Below are 16,994 nucleotides of genomic sequence, written 5' to 3'. Positions count from 1 at the left end.
TGGAATTGTGTGTTAGATGGGAAATTAGATAAGCATCCTAGCAATCTATCAACCATTCCAACTCGTAGACAAAAAGCTATTCATCAAATGTTAGACGAACTTGGTTTGATAGATGCTTGGCGTTTGCTGAACATAAGTAAAGTCTTACTCTAGAATTGACTTTTTTCTTGTTCCACAATCCTCTATACAACAAATCGAAAAATTTAATATTGGATCTATTCATATATCAGACCATGCTCCAGTCTTTTTGGGTATGTACATTTCATATAATAAATTAAACAGACACAGCTGGAAATCTAATAGGTCTATATTATCCGACCCAGATTTTTGTTCCATGGCTCAAAAATAATTAAAAATGTTTATCCAGGAGAACGATAATGAATACACAAATCCCTCAAACTTATGGGAAACAACTAAGGCTTATTTAAGGGGCATTATTATTGATATAACAATATGATTATTGTTCAGCAAAAAAGAAAAAAAAGTTGAAAGAACAGAAACGTCTTGAGTTGGAATTACAAAAAGCTGAATCTGAGCATAAACGCAATGGCTGTAATGCGAACTGGCATAACGTTATAAGAACTAGAACTGCCCTAAACACACTCCTATCTCAGAATGCAGAAAAGGGTTTATTTAGACAAAAACACAAGAAATACAAATATGCTAATAGATCAGGGAGGTACTTAGCTAATCTTATAAGTAACACAGCTTTAAACAAATCCATTAAAAAAATTAAGGACAAACATGGGAAGCTGCATTATACAAACATTGAAATTGCTAATGTATTTAATGAATTTTTTTCATCTTTGTATACATCAAAAAACAGTGGGCATGGATGATAAAATTAATGATTTTTTTCAATGTATACAACTTCCTAAGGTATCTGATGAAGATAGGATTAAGTGTGATATGGTTATATCTTGTATGGAAGTTGAGGAGGTGATAGGCACCTTAGCATCTGGAAAGGCCTGTGGACCAGATGGTCTCCCCCCAGAGATTTATAAAATGTTTAAAGGTATTCTCTCTCCCCTAATTACTAGAATGTTTAAACACTCTTTGTCAATCAAAAAGCATCCTCAATCATTGCAATTGGCTACAATTAATATGATACTAAAGGAAAACAAAGACCCAGAATATCCTGAATCCTATAGACCAATAAGTATTCAAAACACAGACTGTAACATTTTAGCTAAACTTCTTGCTTCTAGGATTAATTATATTATACCAAAAATTGTGGGACATGACCAGACTGGCTTTGTCCAAAACAGGCAATTATATTCAAACATTAGGAGATTATTAGGTATTTTACAGTATGTTAAAATCCAGAAACTTAATGCATTGGTGGTATATTTAGATGCTGAAAAAGCATTTGATCATATAGAGTGGGATTATTTGTTTAAAACGGGTTTATTGAATGGGTTAAATTGTTATATTCTGCACCACAAGCATCAGTTTCTATTATGGGGGTAATGTCTTCTCCTTTCTCTATAAGTAAAGGTACCAAACAAGGATGCCCTTTATCTCCTTTATTATTTGCATTAGCAATGGAACCTTTGGCGGAGAGGATTAGATCTAGTTCCTTAGTTGCCAGTATTCAAACTAAAAAACAAATACACAAGATTTCACTGTATGCAGATGATGTTCTTTTATTTTTGAACAATCCCATTTCCTCCGTCTCAGCTGTTGTCCAGATAATAAATGAGTTTGGGGTGTTCTCTGGCTATAAAGTCAACTATGGAAAATCATTAGCTTTACCGCTAGGGAACTTGACATGTTCTGACCTATCGGGTTACATTCCTTTTCAGTTGTCTCCTCATGGGTTTAGATACTTGGGAATTAATGTCTGCTGTAATTTTGATGATATGGTAAAAATGTATTTAGACCCAGTGGTGAATGAAATTAGAAAAAATCTTCAAAGATGGAGTCCTTTGTTAATATCATTACTTGGCAGAGTTGCCATTATTAAGATGAATGTCTTACCCAGGCTATTATATCCATTGCAGATGCTACCCAATTATGTTCCAGTTAACTTTTTTTTAAATCACTACATAGTTTGATAAGTAAATTTGTATGGAAGGGCAAGCACCCAAGATTTAAATTGGAGAAAAACTGAGAAACTGCAGTTACCAAGGGACAAAGGGGGGTTAGCATTGCCAAATATAATGTATTATCACTGGGCCTCACAAATAAGATATATTACTGAATGGTTAAATAATGATGCTAATTCCACATTTCTGGATTTGGAAAATATCGGCTGTGAACCGGTTCTGTCAGATATGCCCTTTATAAATAATGCAATTTCACTACAGGGAATGAAAGATAATTTTATCGTTAGAAATACCCTTAAAACATGGAATCAAGTATGTAAACACTTTGGGATTAAAAATCAATTCTCTGCTCTGGTGCCTATTGTTTGCAATCCTGACCAGTGTTGGGAGTATCTGTGTTTAAGTATAACGGCGTTACTAACAGCGTTATTTTTTTGGTAACGGAGTAATCTAATTAATTACTTTTCCCATCGTTGCAACGCAGGGGTGGGGATGATGACACCGTTGCAAATGATGATTGGCTGGGTGGGCGGATGCCCTGCTCACGCTGTCTCACTGCACGCTCTGACTACCACTAAACACAAGACAGGGACAATGGTAACGAACCAGGGATATTCAAAGGTAGCGTTCTCGAACTGGAAGTACCGGCACTACTTCACGCTCATTGAAATTAAAGGCAAGAATGTTTATGTAACATGCACGCTATGCCCAGGAAAACATACTTTATCCATGTCTGCCTCAAGCAACTCAAATCTTATGAAGCACCTCACATCAACACATGCTAACACGACACTTGTTGCTGCTGCTAACCCAACCCCAAGCCTAAATGCAGCTAGCGTGAGCTCCAGCGAAGGAGACGGAGCCACTCTGTTAAAACAAGCAACGCTTGATTTTTCTGTATATAGTGTTTTTATTCTTCAATCAGTTAATATAAACATCTTTGATGTTAAAGATGTTATAGAACGTATAGAACATAAAAAATAACTTCACAGTTACTTTGCTGAGTAACTAATTTCTTTTACAATGTGGTAACTGAGTTACTAACTCAATTACTTTTTGGGAGAAGTAATTTGTAACTGTAACTAATTACTTTTTTAAAGTAAGATGACCAACACTGACTACACCACTGGTTAATACCCCAAACGCTGCATCACCAAATCATAAACAGCAGGCCACAAACAGTTACGGTATCTCTGTTTAGTAGGAACAATACCATTATCCCAATACTGTTGAACTACAATGCTTTTAACCAATCAAATTTCTGCCGGTCCTTTTGTAAAAGATACAACAGGATATGTTGGTGTAGCTGGCAGAAAGAAAAAAACGTATATACCACGAATTTACAGTTTAAAACAGTTACAGTTACCAAAACCTCAAGAGCTAGAAATTATGTGCTGCTGAAAGCACTGTGACGTGGCAGCAATCAGTCTTAAAATAGCAAAGTAAAAAACACACCCAGTCACTGTCAAACATAACATTTCAAAATCACCAGAGCACCAAACAAGCAAAATCGTCTGCAAACCTCAAAAGCTACAAATCCTTGTTCCGTGGGGATGCAATTATACAATATATGAATATGTGAGGTGTAATCCAACCATTGTCATATATCTTTTCTTCAAAAATCCAGTCAGATCAGTCCAAAATTACAATCTCAAACTTGGACCGAAGAGCAACTTGCTTGATATAACAATCCTAGTCCAGTGGTGCCTTTTAGAGCTCTATGTTTTTTCCTTGAAGTGTCTGGTGACAGATGCCTCCCAAGGTCTTGAACTTTGGCCCCAAATTATTTAGAAACATCAAATCATCTCCCAGGTTGCTGACTGACAGGCTATCCAGAGATTGGCATTGGCTGCCCTGTCCCTCGAAGGCATACTCGTAAGGTAGGTACACTGGGTGGTCCACATGTTTTCCATCAATCGTGTGCAATCTCTGTGGGATTGAGGAGACATCAAAAGATTTCTGGTTACAAAATTGGAACGTTTAAAAAAATATATGAATATATAATAAATATATGTATATAAAGATATTCAGTCCAAATGAGTAATGGTATTCTTTTATTGCTTAAAGCCAATGCAAACAACCTTCAGTGATGTTGTTTTCATCCATGTTATATACATGAGCATTACTGAAGTTTAATTAAATCCCATTCACTACAAAATTGTTGCCTGTCCATTTGGTAAATGGCTGCCTTTTATATAGAGTTTTTATCCAAAGTGCTTTACAATTTGCCTCTCATTCACACAAACAGATGCAATGTGCTGGTCTGACCATGGGAGCAATTTGGGGTTCAGTTTCCAGGGACACTTCAACATGTGGATATTAGACAAACTAACCCTGGTGATGTGATCTGTGATCTGGTGATTTGACAGCAGGCTGAGAGAGCCGTTGTATCTTGAAGAGCCTCCCTGTTCAGCAAGAGGAGGACTGTGAGCTCTTGTTCGTAAAATATAATGCACATGTATTGGCTTCAATGAAGCCCTGAGAGGCAAGGGAAAACTATTGCTTTTCAGGCTCAGGCTCAGTTTTTTCATCTGTCAAAATGGGTGAATTTCTTTTCCAGGCTCATTTTTTCTATGCTTCATTTATTTATTTTTTCTTCTGCAAAAACAGGCTCTTTTTTTTCATCTGTGAATAGCGTTCGCTATACTGATGTTAGGCAATGGCGAACTCTCTTGCTAGCAGGCTAACGTAAGTATAGCTAACACTAACAGCAGATTAGAGCTGATTAAAATACCTTTCTAGCCAAAATAAAGAGATGCCATTAACATTGCATAACTTGCTAACACAAAGTAAATGTTTCCAGGGACACTTCAACATGTGGATATTAAACAAACTCACCCTGGCGATGTGATCTGTGATCTGGTGATTTGACAGCAGGCTGAGAGAGCCGTTGTATCTTGAAGAGCCTCCCTGTTCAGCAAGAGGAGGACTGTGAGCTCTTGTTCGTAAAATATAATGCACATGTATTGGCTTCAATGAAGCCCTGAGAGGCAAGGGAAAACTATTGCTTTTCAGGCTCAGGCTCAGTTTTTTCATCTGTCAAAATGGGTGAATTTCTTTTCCAGGCTCATTTTTTCTATGCTTCATTTAAAAAAAAATTCTTCTGCGAAAACAGACTATTTTTTTTTAAATCTGTGAATAATGTTCGCTATACTAATGTTAGGCAAAGGCAAACTCTCTTGCTAACAGGCTAACGTCAGTGCTAACACTAACAGCAGATTAGAGCTGATTAAAATACATTTCTAGCCAAAACAAAAAGATGCCATTAACGTTGCATAACTTGCTACTTTACACAAAGTAAATGTACCTTGTGTTTAGAGTGCATGGATAAATTAAAACACACCTGGAAGAAAACATAAAAGCTTTCAATTCTATTAAGAACAGGACAAGGGGTAGTGGTGCACTTCAGCCTCTCATGACATTACAACAAACACAGAAACTATTTTTTTGAAAAATGAGCCTGAAAAAGAAAGATGTCTTGTTTCTTGCTTCCACAGTTTCCCACTACTTAATTAACATACTGTATATACATTAGAAAGTGCATACAATGAAAAGTGAAAGATTAAAACATGCTAATTCAATGAAGAGCCCTTCTTACCTGATAGGTGTTCATCCTGTTTGTAGTCCATGTAGAGTACTGAAATTAAGGAAATAAACAGGTTAAGTCTTGTATTTGTTTGTTTAAAAAAACACATAGATAGCACTCAGAGAAAGCATCCTAGAAAGTGTTTTTAAGTTGCAATGTATATAAGTAAGGGCAGACTAAATGATAGAAACACATCTCAGTACAACGCTTAAAACACCATCGAGCACAGAAAACAGACTCTCTACAAAGTATCGGAACAATGAGATGCAATGCGATAATAACACAATCATCAGGAAACACGCCATAAAGGGCACTGCTGTAGTCACTCACCATGGTCTGCCCTCTTCCCTGGCTTCCGAGAGTGTCTCTGTGAGGCTGCGTGTCCATTGAAGTCATGGTATAGTTCTTTTGCAGGGGATAAGGTTAATCAGTAAGGTACCAGCTATAGATTTTCAGGTTGTATGTGCATGCACCACCGAACACTGTAATGTCTTGTTAAGAAATTATTATTTCAATGGAGACATTACTCTAAATTATTGTAATTATTTGTATTGTGAAATTACAAACACATTTAAAGAGCTGTTACTCACGGCGGGGAGCCATGAGCTGTCGTACGTAATCCTGTCCTGGGCCATTCTTCGACCAGCCTGAGACATCTAGTTAATAAAAAGAAATATTTAATTGAGCAAAGCAAATTAATGAAGCAACCTTACAAGCAGAGGCAAGTGGAAATGGCATTCTATTTTTGTCTGTGGCATATAACAAAGCCTTTTTATGTTTGAAAAGGGAAATGCAGCCCTAGGAAAAGGAAACCCGTAGGTTCATGAATCCTGTACAGTAATGCTAAATAACTGAAGTTACATCACTTACATTACATTCAAACAATTTCTTGCACTTATGCCTCTCCTGGCCTACCACCAATGTGTATCTCATATTTTAAAGCTACTGTAGTGTTTGGTAGTTAACTGCAGTAAATGTGATCACTACATCCAAAATATATCAAGCAATCCAAGATGTCTTCTTCTAGCGTCATGCTACCGTTTGTAGATACGTGTGTTGCACAATGTTGCACAAACCCTGTAATTCATAACATAACTGTGTCAACAGCTTACATTTTACTTCACATACCTATCTGTCATCGCCTTGGTTAGAGACACAGAAAAGTAACAAAGTAACCAAATTATAGCTGTCATCCATTTTTCAGCAGGATTAGGAGCTATATTTTTCTTTATGTAGCTCATTTGGTTTCTGTATTGAGGCCTTTTAGACCCTTACCTTTTCCTAAAACCTAAAATTTAATTGAAATGTTTCTGTGTGACAATTTGTTGGCCAAATTATGCTGATCATGAACAATGCACAAGTTAAAGGAGCTGATGGGATAACAATCCACAGGACTTGTAACTCGTTCATGTAACAAATACAATTGATTGATTAATAGAAATTGCACATGCACACTGACTGGGCAAGAGGTGAAGTACCTGCATGGTGCCAATTTTCAGGCCATCTGTCACAGCCACACTGTTTCTAGGTGTCAGGAGCAGAGTGGGCTCAGCCTGGCAGAGAAGAGAGAGAAAAAATAGGTTAGACCCCTCCCATAAAATTGGGTGTGATTGGTGGAGTAATATAGCCTACTTACTAGTCTGGCATTGCCAGACCTTCCTCCACAGTGCTGCGGAGGAGGGTCTGGCTAGTCCACACAGCATTCCAGCATGAGAGAAAAATGTGCTCTGGTTTATTGGCATTTCTATAAACCAATCACAACTGTCATGGGCGGCGCTGCAAAATAGCCTTGGAAGGAACTTGTTTTGGTGGAACATGTTTATGTTCAAAAGTTGTTTTAGTCGAGAAAACTCAGATTCTAGCGAGCTGTCTGGATTTAACCTTCAGAGATCTGAGGAGCAGTTAACCCTAGTCCTCATAAATCGATGGGAGTTTAAAATTCCAACACAAAGAAAGTGGAAGGTAACGGACATCCGGCCGAAAAGAGTGAAATCCGGTGGAATTTCCAGCGGCACCGGAGCAATCCGAGCTGGAGTGACGTCGATATAGACTACATACTTAATTACGTCTTACTCCCTCTAATATGCACACAACCAACACACCTTGCATTCGGAGCCCCCTGCTTCTTGGTTGTACTTGATGAGGGTCTGGTTGCCCTCATCCTCCACCATGGGCATGTGCTTCTCCCTACCTCCACACTGACACATAAAGAGGAGGAGCAGTACTGTAGACACACATAAAAAATAACACTGTTGAGAATGCAGCATGTGCAATCTGTTTTCAAACTGTCACATAATTGCCACAGGGTATGGTGGCCTAAATCAACCAGTAAAATAAAGCTGGGGAGAGGCAGTGAAAGAGCAGCTTTTGCGCCTTCCTCATTACCACCCTTGACGCCCAAACTGCTCCTGTGAAGCTGCTCAGTGGCCAACAGACAGGACTGTGGTTGTACTTGGGAGCTTCCAGGTGTGAATGTGTGGAACTGTTTGACTGTGGTCAGGGCATTCCTAAAAAAGGGAGCCTTGCTCACAGCTAAACTTTCTTGACCAAATAAATGTTTAAAAAAAAATATACAGTATTTGTGGCTTAAAATGATAGGTCATATAGGAGTGAAACTACCATGCATAGATAAAATAAGTTATAACAGGCGTATAAGTTACGCCTGCGCACCAACTCCAATCCACAAATTTAGTTTTACCAATAGAGAACAAATCACGAGGACAGAATTATTTTAATTCGAGCGGTAAAAACTTGTAAACACATTAGTTATTTATCATGTTCATCTATTTGAATCCTGTAAAGAAAGAGTTTACATTGTGATTTACTTTATTATTTTGGAATTGTTTGTACCTGTTATTTCTAAGAGCTTCGAACTTTGTGGAGTGTGTATTATTATCAGAAGGGATTTTGTTTAAGGAAAAGAGAATGTCATTAGGACTACTTCATTTGTTTATGGATTAATTGCACATGTCATCAACATAAAAGCAATATTCTTTCTGTGAACAATTATAATATATTGTATTTCATTTAAAAGAAGCATGTGATATTTTATTTGTCATAATAGCTTAAAAACATTTCATTTCATATTTCAAATTGGTTATTAGTTAAAATGATTTGTATTGGGTGTAAACATGATTAATATGTGAACATGATTTATGTGCAAATTATTTGTGAACTACTCCGATTATTTGTTGGAGCTTAGGTGCATGGTGCTCGTTGAGAGGAAGAAATAAACTGACACCCGTTTGAAACTCTCTGCATTTTGATCAATAAATCCAAGGGGCCGCTACAATATTAAATCCTCACATCCCCCACCTCTCTATTAGTTGAATAATTACAATCATGACCATTTTATTTTCTTAGAGAAGTGGATTTGCATCTAATTAACTTGCTACTAAAAAGGGTCACTGCAAGTTTATGGAGCATAAGCTTTATGGTTTTGTTTATGTTGCCAGTGATACTCACACAAAAATAATAGGAGTCCTAGAAAGAGTAGTCCAATGCCTGCTGGCCCAAGGCTGGATGAGGATGGCACTTTGCTACGACAAACATCTCCCTCTCTGCAGTCACACACTATCACTTTCAGAGTATCACGTCCAATCGAGCTCTGTTGGTCTTGAATCACCAGGGGCACTGAGTAGTTACCATAAGCAAGTGTCGTCAGGCTAACAAGCCCACCTTCCTTACCTGGGGAAGGTAAGAGAGGTGTAAAGTGGCTCTTCGATTTCAACAACTTTGTATTTTTTTTGGGGCTGTCAAAATAACACAGATTAATCCATTCCATATTGACGTTTGACCTGGAGCCGTTCTAGCCACCATTGGACTGTAAAATGAAGGAGGGAGACGAGAATGTGCTAACTGGATTATTGATTGGAACATTTACTTGTAAAAATCTTCTTCCTGCCAACCCTGGCTACCGAAATCTGGTGCCACTGATATGTCTGCACTTCTCTCTGATGCTCTGAAACACAAATACCGCTGCACGTGACGCTAGTTAACACTATACTCAACAGCAGCTAACGTTAGCCTACCGCTAGCTAGTAGCTGGATTAAACACGGTTACAATGCTGACAGCTAACGCTAAACGGTGTAAAGTTTGACTGTGTTTTACTGTAGAGGATTCAACACCAGTATGTAACAATCTGCAGCTGCCGTCGGAGAAACAACACAGACGGTGCTTCAATGAAACTGGTAAACTACAGGCTCGTGGTGCATTTGAAGTTATTGTAAATGTCCTTTTCCCATCTGGTGGTTGTTTTTGTCCTTCAACAGCAATTTACTAGTGAAATAAGTTATTGTTATTGTTATACATTATTATTAAATCATTTAATTTTGACCATATGGCCTAGAAATAAAGAAGCCGTTCTTTAATGTCACCAACTGTTGTTTAGTACCCTTTTTTTTCCTTTTCTTTTTTTCCTTTCTTAAGTATCGGTTCAGGCACCGTTAATTATGTATGCGATTAATTTCGATTAATTAATCACAGAGTATGTGACAGAGACAGCCCTAATTATTTTGTAAGCAGTGTTTGCAAATATGTACTAACCAAAGGCAGGGTCTAGTTTCCATCGCTGCGTCAGAGTTTTGTCATCACCCCCCAGGGAGAAGGCGAAGGGTCCACTGTAAGGATCAGCGTCTGTGTCGTTGGCAGACACCATGACCATGTTGCCCTTGTTTCCACACATAATGACCTCTTTATTTACTAGCTTGGGCACGTTGTCGTTGATGTCCCTGAGGTGGACCAGCACAGTGCATGTACCCGTGGCTGGAGGTTCACCTTGGTAACCAAAGCAAAGCCAAAAAAAACTTTTTTAATTTACCAGTGGACAAAATTATCTAGCTTGTGTATAATTAGAAAATACAGTAGGGCTCCTTCATACCATTATCTTTAGCACCGATGATTATTTTGTAAATGCCTTTGTCATCAACAAAGGGTGACTCTCTATCCATCTTCTTAGTTGTTGTGAGTGTTCCTGTTTTCTCATCAATGGTCACCCAGCCAGCTGGATCTTTTATTATCATATGCCTTATCAAAGGAGGAGAACGTATTACCTGAAAGCACTGAATTGCAGCTGCTGAAAACCAAATGTGTGGCTTTGTTGTGTGCCACAATCAAAATAGTAGAGGTACTACACAACTACAAGTTGAAGAAACTATTTATTTTATACAGTATGCCAGTTAATTCACACTAAAAACTAAATCACATAATTTCCATTAAGAAGTTTCATGTTATATTTGCAATTAGGGCCCCGACCAATCCATCGATGGTTAGGTTATTGCTGGTCTGACTTACCGAATGTACAGTGCGGGTATAAAGCCTGACATGCACCAGACATTATCCACTATCTATTTTGTAAGGGCACTGTCAATGCTTCCGGGCTTTAAGTACCACCTAAGATGATTGTGATTGGTTTAAATAAACACAAATAACCCAGAGCGCTTTTCCCCCCTATTCGAGAATGTTAATTTAGTGCAACCAGACCATACTTAGGTCTGGCAATGTGAGACTGGGTTCTTGCAGATCGATCAAGATTGGGATATGGATATCTGCTGGCCAATACTAAACTGGCAGTATTAAAATACCAAAGATATATTTAGAAACAGTGTCACCATTACAGAATTTGTCCCCTGAGAGCCCTGAGAATTTTAGTTTTTCAATGATAAAATGTTCCGCTCATTCCACATTTTGGTCAAAATTATTTGACAACCAAATTGATCAAAGTGTTTGGTTATGATATGCATTCATGTAAAAAAACAAAACAGATATTAGACAATAGATTGTGCTAAGATTTTTTTTTAAACTCTCAAATGTTGATATTGGCAACTGCCTGAAAAATCCAGCATTGGTCTGTCTGACTGTCTCTATTCACAATGTGGTAATGAGTGCAGCGAGCAGCAGCAGTCCTACAGTATGTAGACACCAACCTGATTTGGGATTCGTCTGAGTCAACATCTTTCACTTTTGGAGTGAACAGCACCTTTCCTGGCTCCTCCTCTTCTTTCTGGTACACAACAAATGGATCTTTCTCATAGTTAGGTGGGTCATTGGCATCTATCACTTTTATTGTGATAGTTACTGCATCTGGAGGTGGGCCGGCACCACCAGTTGATTTAGATTTACAAACAAATAAAGGTTCCTCATTCTCTACTCCGACCCGCAGGGTTGTAGTAGTTGTCACCTCGAAATCCTTTCCCTGGAAAAAACACACAAGTAAGGTCAGTACTGGTGCAGCTGCTGTTTATGGAAGAAAAAAAAAACTGTGTTGGACTTTCAGATTGGCCCTGTGTAAATTAATGAAGATTTTTATTAGCGTCAAAAAAGCAAAATTACCTTGATGACACTCAGAATACCCTCATTAGTTGCGGGGTCAGTTTCAATTTTGTAGTTTCCTTCCTCATTCCCTTCAATGAAGTAGTATTTGGCACGCCAGCCAGGAGTTTTAGGAGTGTCTTTGTCGTCTACCGCAATTCTCAAAATATCGTCCTTGATGACTGATTCTAACACCTCACCTTGGTACTGGAAAGGCATAACAGTTTCATCTCTAACATCATACATCACACTAACAAGCTATTTCATTAATAACAATAATAATAATAATAATAATAATAATAATAATAATAATAATAATAATAATTTTAATAATAATAGTAAAAAATCAGTGCCTTTTTCTCCTTGAATGTCGGTGGATGACTGTTTGAGTCAACAACATTGAGAGTAACAACAGCAGTAGAGGAAAGGGACGGGGTTCCATGATCTTTTGCTTCAACAGTAACTTCATACTTCTTTGCTTTCTGAAAACATAAAAAAATATTTTAGATAATATATTGACAAGTCAGTATGTGTGTATGTGGTGTGCCTTCCGCTGCCCACTAATGTAGGTGCAGTAAGTCACTGAGACTCACATCGTAGTCAAAACATCCTGTAAAGGTGAGCTGGGCCATTCCGTCATTCATCATCTTCAAATCAATTTTGGGCTCTGCTGGGGTCTGTTTAACCATTCTGATGGTGATTTCAGAGTTAGGTGTGTTCGTCTCATCTCTGTCCGTGACCTTCAGCTGCACTGGCAAGAACCCTTCAAGAAGTTAAGGAAAGGAAGCAAAGGAGAGTGAATGTGTGATAGAAAAAAGGAAGTGGGGAAATTGGAGAGAAAGTGCACAGTAAGAGACAGGATGAAAGATGCACCCTAGGTTTGACATTATTTTGATACATCTCTGTTTAACACTCTAGACGTGAGGACTCACTATTCATTGTTTTCATTTGTCAGCTGGCAGAAAATGTGCATACTTATACAACTGTATACTCACCCTCTACTGTATTTTCCTTCACATCCACATTCGTAGGAAGGTCGATAAATATCGGTGCGTTGTCATTGATGTCCTTTACTTGTATATCAAAAGCTAGTCTCTTGTCTATTTCTTTGTGAGTCTTTTTGTTTAAGATGTCAAACGTGATCTGTGGGTAGAGGTACTCATATTAAATGATTTTTAATGGTTAAAAATCCACATCATCAATGGGTTTGGTAATGCAGTATTAGCTCACTTTGAAGAGATCGATTTCCTCTCTGTCGATACGTTGATGGACATAGACGTCTCCGGTACTTTCACTTATGGAGAACACTCCATCAATCAAATTACCGGTCGCACTCGTTACACCGATACGGTAGATTTGCCCGTCCTGATCCGTCTGGTCATTATACATCTAGTGTCAAGACACAAACCATTGAGCTGTTATTGTTTGAATGTTTGACCAAGCCAGGATTTTGAGCTGCCACACTGATTGGTAATTCATTTTACAAAATTATGTTCTCACCTTCGCAATTGCTTTGGGGAATGGCCCTTCATTTTCCTCTACTATTTCAATCGTAGACAAAACCCACCTTCTTTTGGAACGCACCAAAAGCTCCTGTTGAAAATGGAATGAAGATCAAGCATACAATTCATACAGTTCCTACTTTATTTTTTAATCAAAACATTTAGATGTGCATGTCCAAGCATGAAGCAGTTACCCGCTTGTCACGCCTGATGTTGTAGCCTTGTCGAGACTCCGTGAGGGCTGTTAATGCAACCTACAACAGAAAAATGGCTTTTAAAGAGGGTCCCAACAGACATCAGTTTTCCATACCCACTGATCCTGTTTCATGGGGAGCTGGAGAGAAATCCAGCACGCATGCAAGAGGTGGGGTACACACCCTGTCAGGTTGCTCTTCCATCAAATTGGAAACACACATATAAACACCTTCACCTGTACAACTTAGAGCTTCCCATTCATCTAACCTGTATGCTTTTTTGGCTGTGGGAGGAAGCCAGTGCAACCAACCAATTACTTTTCATTTGACTTAGAGCAGTAGTGCACCATGTAGGCTATGGTACATAATCACAGTAATAGCACTGAGAAAATAACACTAATTTAGATTTCATCAGTCTTACAAATAGCCCCTATGAAGGCAATTGTAGAAATTCTAATGGAAAAATATCTAATAAAACAATACAAATCAAGTAATAGCAAATCATGTGAGTCACTACACTTATTATTATTATTATCTATGGGTATTCGTTTTTTAAGGGCGAGAGAGAAACAAAGGTATTCCGCATCCACACACCTGAATGCCATAGTTAATTTATTTAGGCACTGGGAGCAAATGATTCACAGCCAAGTCCCTGTGAACTTAACTGCTTTATAACTAAGTACTTTTAAAAATTAAGGTATATGTATGTAGATTCCGTGCTGTTTTTTAAAAGTTAACAAGTAATCACAAGCTCTCAAGACAAATAGTTTGTACTGAAAATAACTAAGCATTCACTTTGTTTTTAAATGTTAACCAAATATATGCTTGTTAAAACAGCATGATGCCTTGTTATAACTGTAGATATTCGTAGAATTTCATGCCTACCAACAGAAGCAGGGAAATGTTCTTCATCTTGGTCCGCTCTGCGTGATATCCTCCATGGGAGTACTCCAAAAGTCAAAGGTAGCTTGTATAAGAGTGCACAGACGACAGCACAACGCCTGCAGGCAGCAGGTTGACTGACTGCAATTAACAAAGGGCTTGTTCATTCATGCGGTCATGTGATCCGTCAAATGCAGTCTATGTACATACAATTTGTGTGTAGGACAAGACCAGTAGGAGCTGTGCTTTATGTATACTTACCTGTGCATTCTCTTCATTATGTACAATATATTTTGTGAGGGAGTGTTTTAGTTCATACGATATTGTGGACTTTCTGGCTGTGCTGAGAAATAGCTCGGCTCAGGTGTACTCCCCTCCAGCTCTATAGCTCAAATTACCGTGTATTATTTATGTCTGGCCTACATCACATGCAAATGTAGTTCAATTTCATAGGTCCTTTGAGTTTTAGATAAAGTGACTGAAATGTCATTTTAAACCCACTGGTACAGTATACGTCACTCTCACACTCATTGAACCAGCTGTCAGTCGCGTACGTTCGGTACGGTTTGTTCTTTTCCACATGCATATTCCCATACACGTACTGGCTATAGGCGTCACTTGGTCTAGATGTGTCTGCATTTTTCTATTGTGCTGTCTTAATGGCACATTACTTATCATTCAAAGGAATAAATTACACACAACAAAGTAATGGGAGTATGAATGCGTCCAGCTCACAAAAGGCAACATAATTTGGCAGATTGTGGAGTCTCTCCATGTATGTACATGTGAACAATCCATACAGAGGCTAGGTGTTCCTTGATGTGAGACTCATTCTTTCATGTTTTAGTATGTCTGGCAGATGGTAAACATCCTGATCTGACATAGGGCACGTTTGACAGTTTTACAGGTAGGTTTTCAGAAACATCCAGAGAAAATGCACAAAAATAATTTGTTATTACAGTCCACCTCCTTGCATTTATAAAGCATTAATGCATAACTAAACAAAGCTAAAAATCCCTCACATATGATATTAAAATCGTTCTAGTAGAAACGTTCTAGTCTTCTCAGAAAGGAATGCAATACCAGTTTAGCTAGTCAGTTTCCTGACAGTTTGGACAGATAATTAAATTTAATTACCTAGGAACGCAACAGTGGTTGTGATCATTAATAAAACTATTTTACTAGCAACTGTGCTTGTTAATCCTGCAGGCAATGTGTATTGCAGTATGTTAAGATAATTGCTCACTGCTGAAGAAAGCCTTTGTTAAGTGCCGTTACTGTATTCTCTATGGTGGCCCTGAAGTGCAAATCACAACAGCAAATAGAAAAACGCAACAGCAAATCATAAAACACAACGGCAAATAGGAAAACACAACGGCAAATAGGAAAACACGACAGAAAATAGGGAAACACGACAGCAAATATGAAAACACAACAGCAAATAGGAAAACACGATAGAAAATATGAAAACACAACAGCAAATATGAAAACACAACAACAAATAGGAAAACACGACAGCAAATATGAAAAAACTTCAAGAAATTTTAAAACACAATGGCATTAACTTCTATTGGAAAAAATAGGGCCTATCTAGCAGAGGACGGACCCTCCTGATTGGACAGACGGACTGTCTGTCTTTTAACAGGAAGGAGAGGTGAAAAACACAGAAACGCGCCTACTTTTATCCTCTGCTAGATAGGCCCTACCTTTTCCGGGTTGAGTTGTGATTCGCACTTCAGGGCCACCGTAAGTCTCGGATAAATTACATTTGTGTCTCACCAAGTACACACCATGTCTTTCTGCCATTTTGCACATTCCAAAGCTGATTTTGCTGCCTAAACAGTGCAAGTTTGTCCATTCTTATGATGACAATAATGATTATTTGACTCAAGACTAAGGTTAAGGCTAGAAGGGATACAGCTACAGTGACGACAGTTCAGTTTAGGCACCAAATCAACTAGTTAAGAGTAGAAAAAACATTGTGGATTAAAACACTCCTGAGAAACGAACATGCGTTTCCTGGGTGAAAGTATTAAAATTATATTATATAATAGTAGATTTTGCACCATTTTGCATAACTTCCGGCCGTATGGCTGTATCCCTTCTAGCTACAACCTACTCAAGCTTGTGGAAGCTTGTGAGGTCTTAAGGATCCAAGGCATATCAGGGTTGTTTCATCAAGCAGATTATGTCCTCAGTTTCACCTTGGATCCTTAGGAGTTACTGGGACTATGTTTATGGATGAAAAATGAGAGTAGAATGTAAGTTCATGCAAGTTTGTACACAGTAAGACCAAACTCTCGGAGGCAGTGGATTTTCACAAGTTCAGACATGACAATTCCTTTAGGTTTGGGGCAGCAAGATCTCCTCCAGTTTTAAAAACATATTATTGGTTGATCTTGGCTAGAGGAGGCAGGAAACCAAAGGTTGGTTGACACAGTTATGTGGTTGAAGATAAAGAGTTTGGTAAAC

General features: G+C 38.2%; 1 protein-coding gene across 1 annotated transcript; it reads right to left on the bottom strand.

The window, feature by feature from the left end:
- Nucleotides 1–610: 610 nt before the first annotated feature.
- On the bottom strand, nucleotides 611–14,704 carry cdh26.1 (cadherin 26, tandem duplicate 1). The gene is made up of 20 exons (XM_078255407.1): nucleotides 14,526–14,704; nucleotides 13,641–13,700; nucleotides 13,445–13,537; nucleotides 13,175–13,333; nucleotides 12,940–13,087; nucleotides 12,538–12,707; nucleotides 12,298–12,426; nucleotides 11,966–12,151; nucleotides 11,560–11,828; nucleotides 10,515–10,660; nucleotides 10,181–10,411; nucleotides 9,100–9,321; nucleotides 7,737–7,858; nucleotides 7,113–7,187; nucleotides 6,204–6,290; nucleotides 5,965–6,039; nucleotides 5,647–5,685; nucleotides 4,887–4,958; nucleotides 4,382–4,453; nucleotides 611–3,977 (listed from the first exon to the last, which is right to left on the bottom strand). The coding sequence occupies exons 1-20, from the start codon at nucleotides 14,550–14,552 to the stop codon at nucleotides 3,759–3,761; spliced, it is 2,601 nt and encodes an 866-aa protein (XP_078111533.1). The 5' UTR covers nucleotides 14,553–14,704; the 3' UTR covers nucleotides 611–3,758.
- Nucleotides 14,705–16,994: the final 2,290 nt, after the last annotated feature.

The sequence above is a fragment of the Sander vitreus genome, chromosome 7 (assembly GCF_031162955.1).
Source record: "Sander vitreus isolate 19-12246 chromosome 7, sanVit1, whole genome shotgun sequence".
NCBI lineage: Eukaryota > Metazoa > Chordata > Actinopteri > Perciformes > Percidae > Sander > Sander vitreus.
Note: the sequence above shows the minus strand (reverse complement) of the source record. Positions and strands in the feature narration are given on the sequence as shown.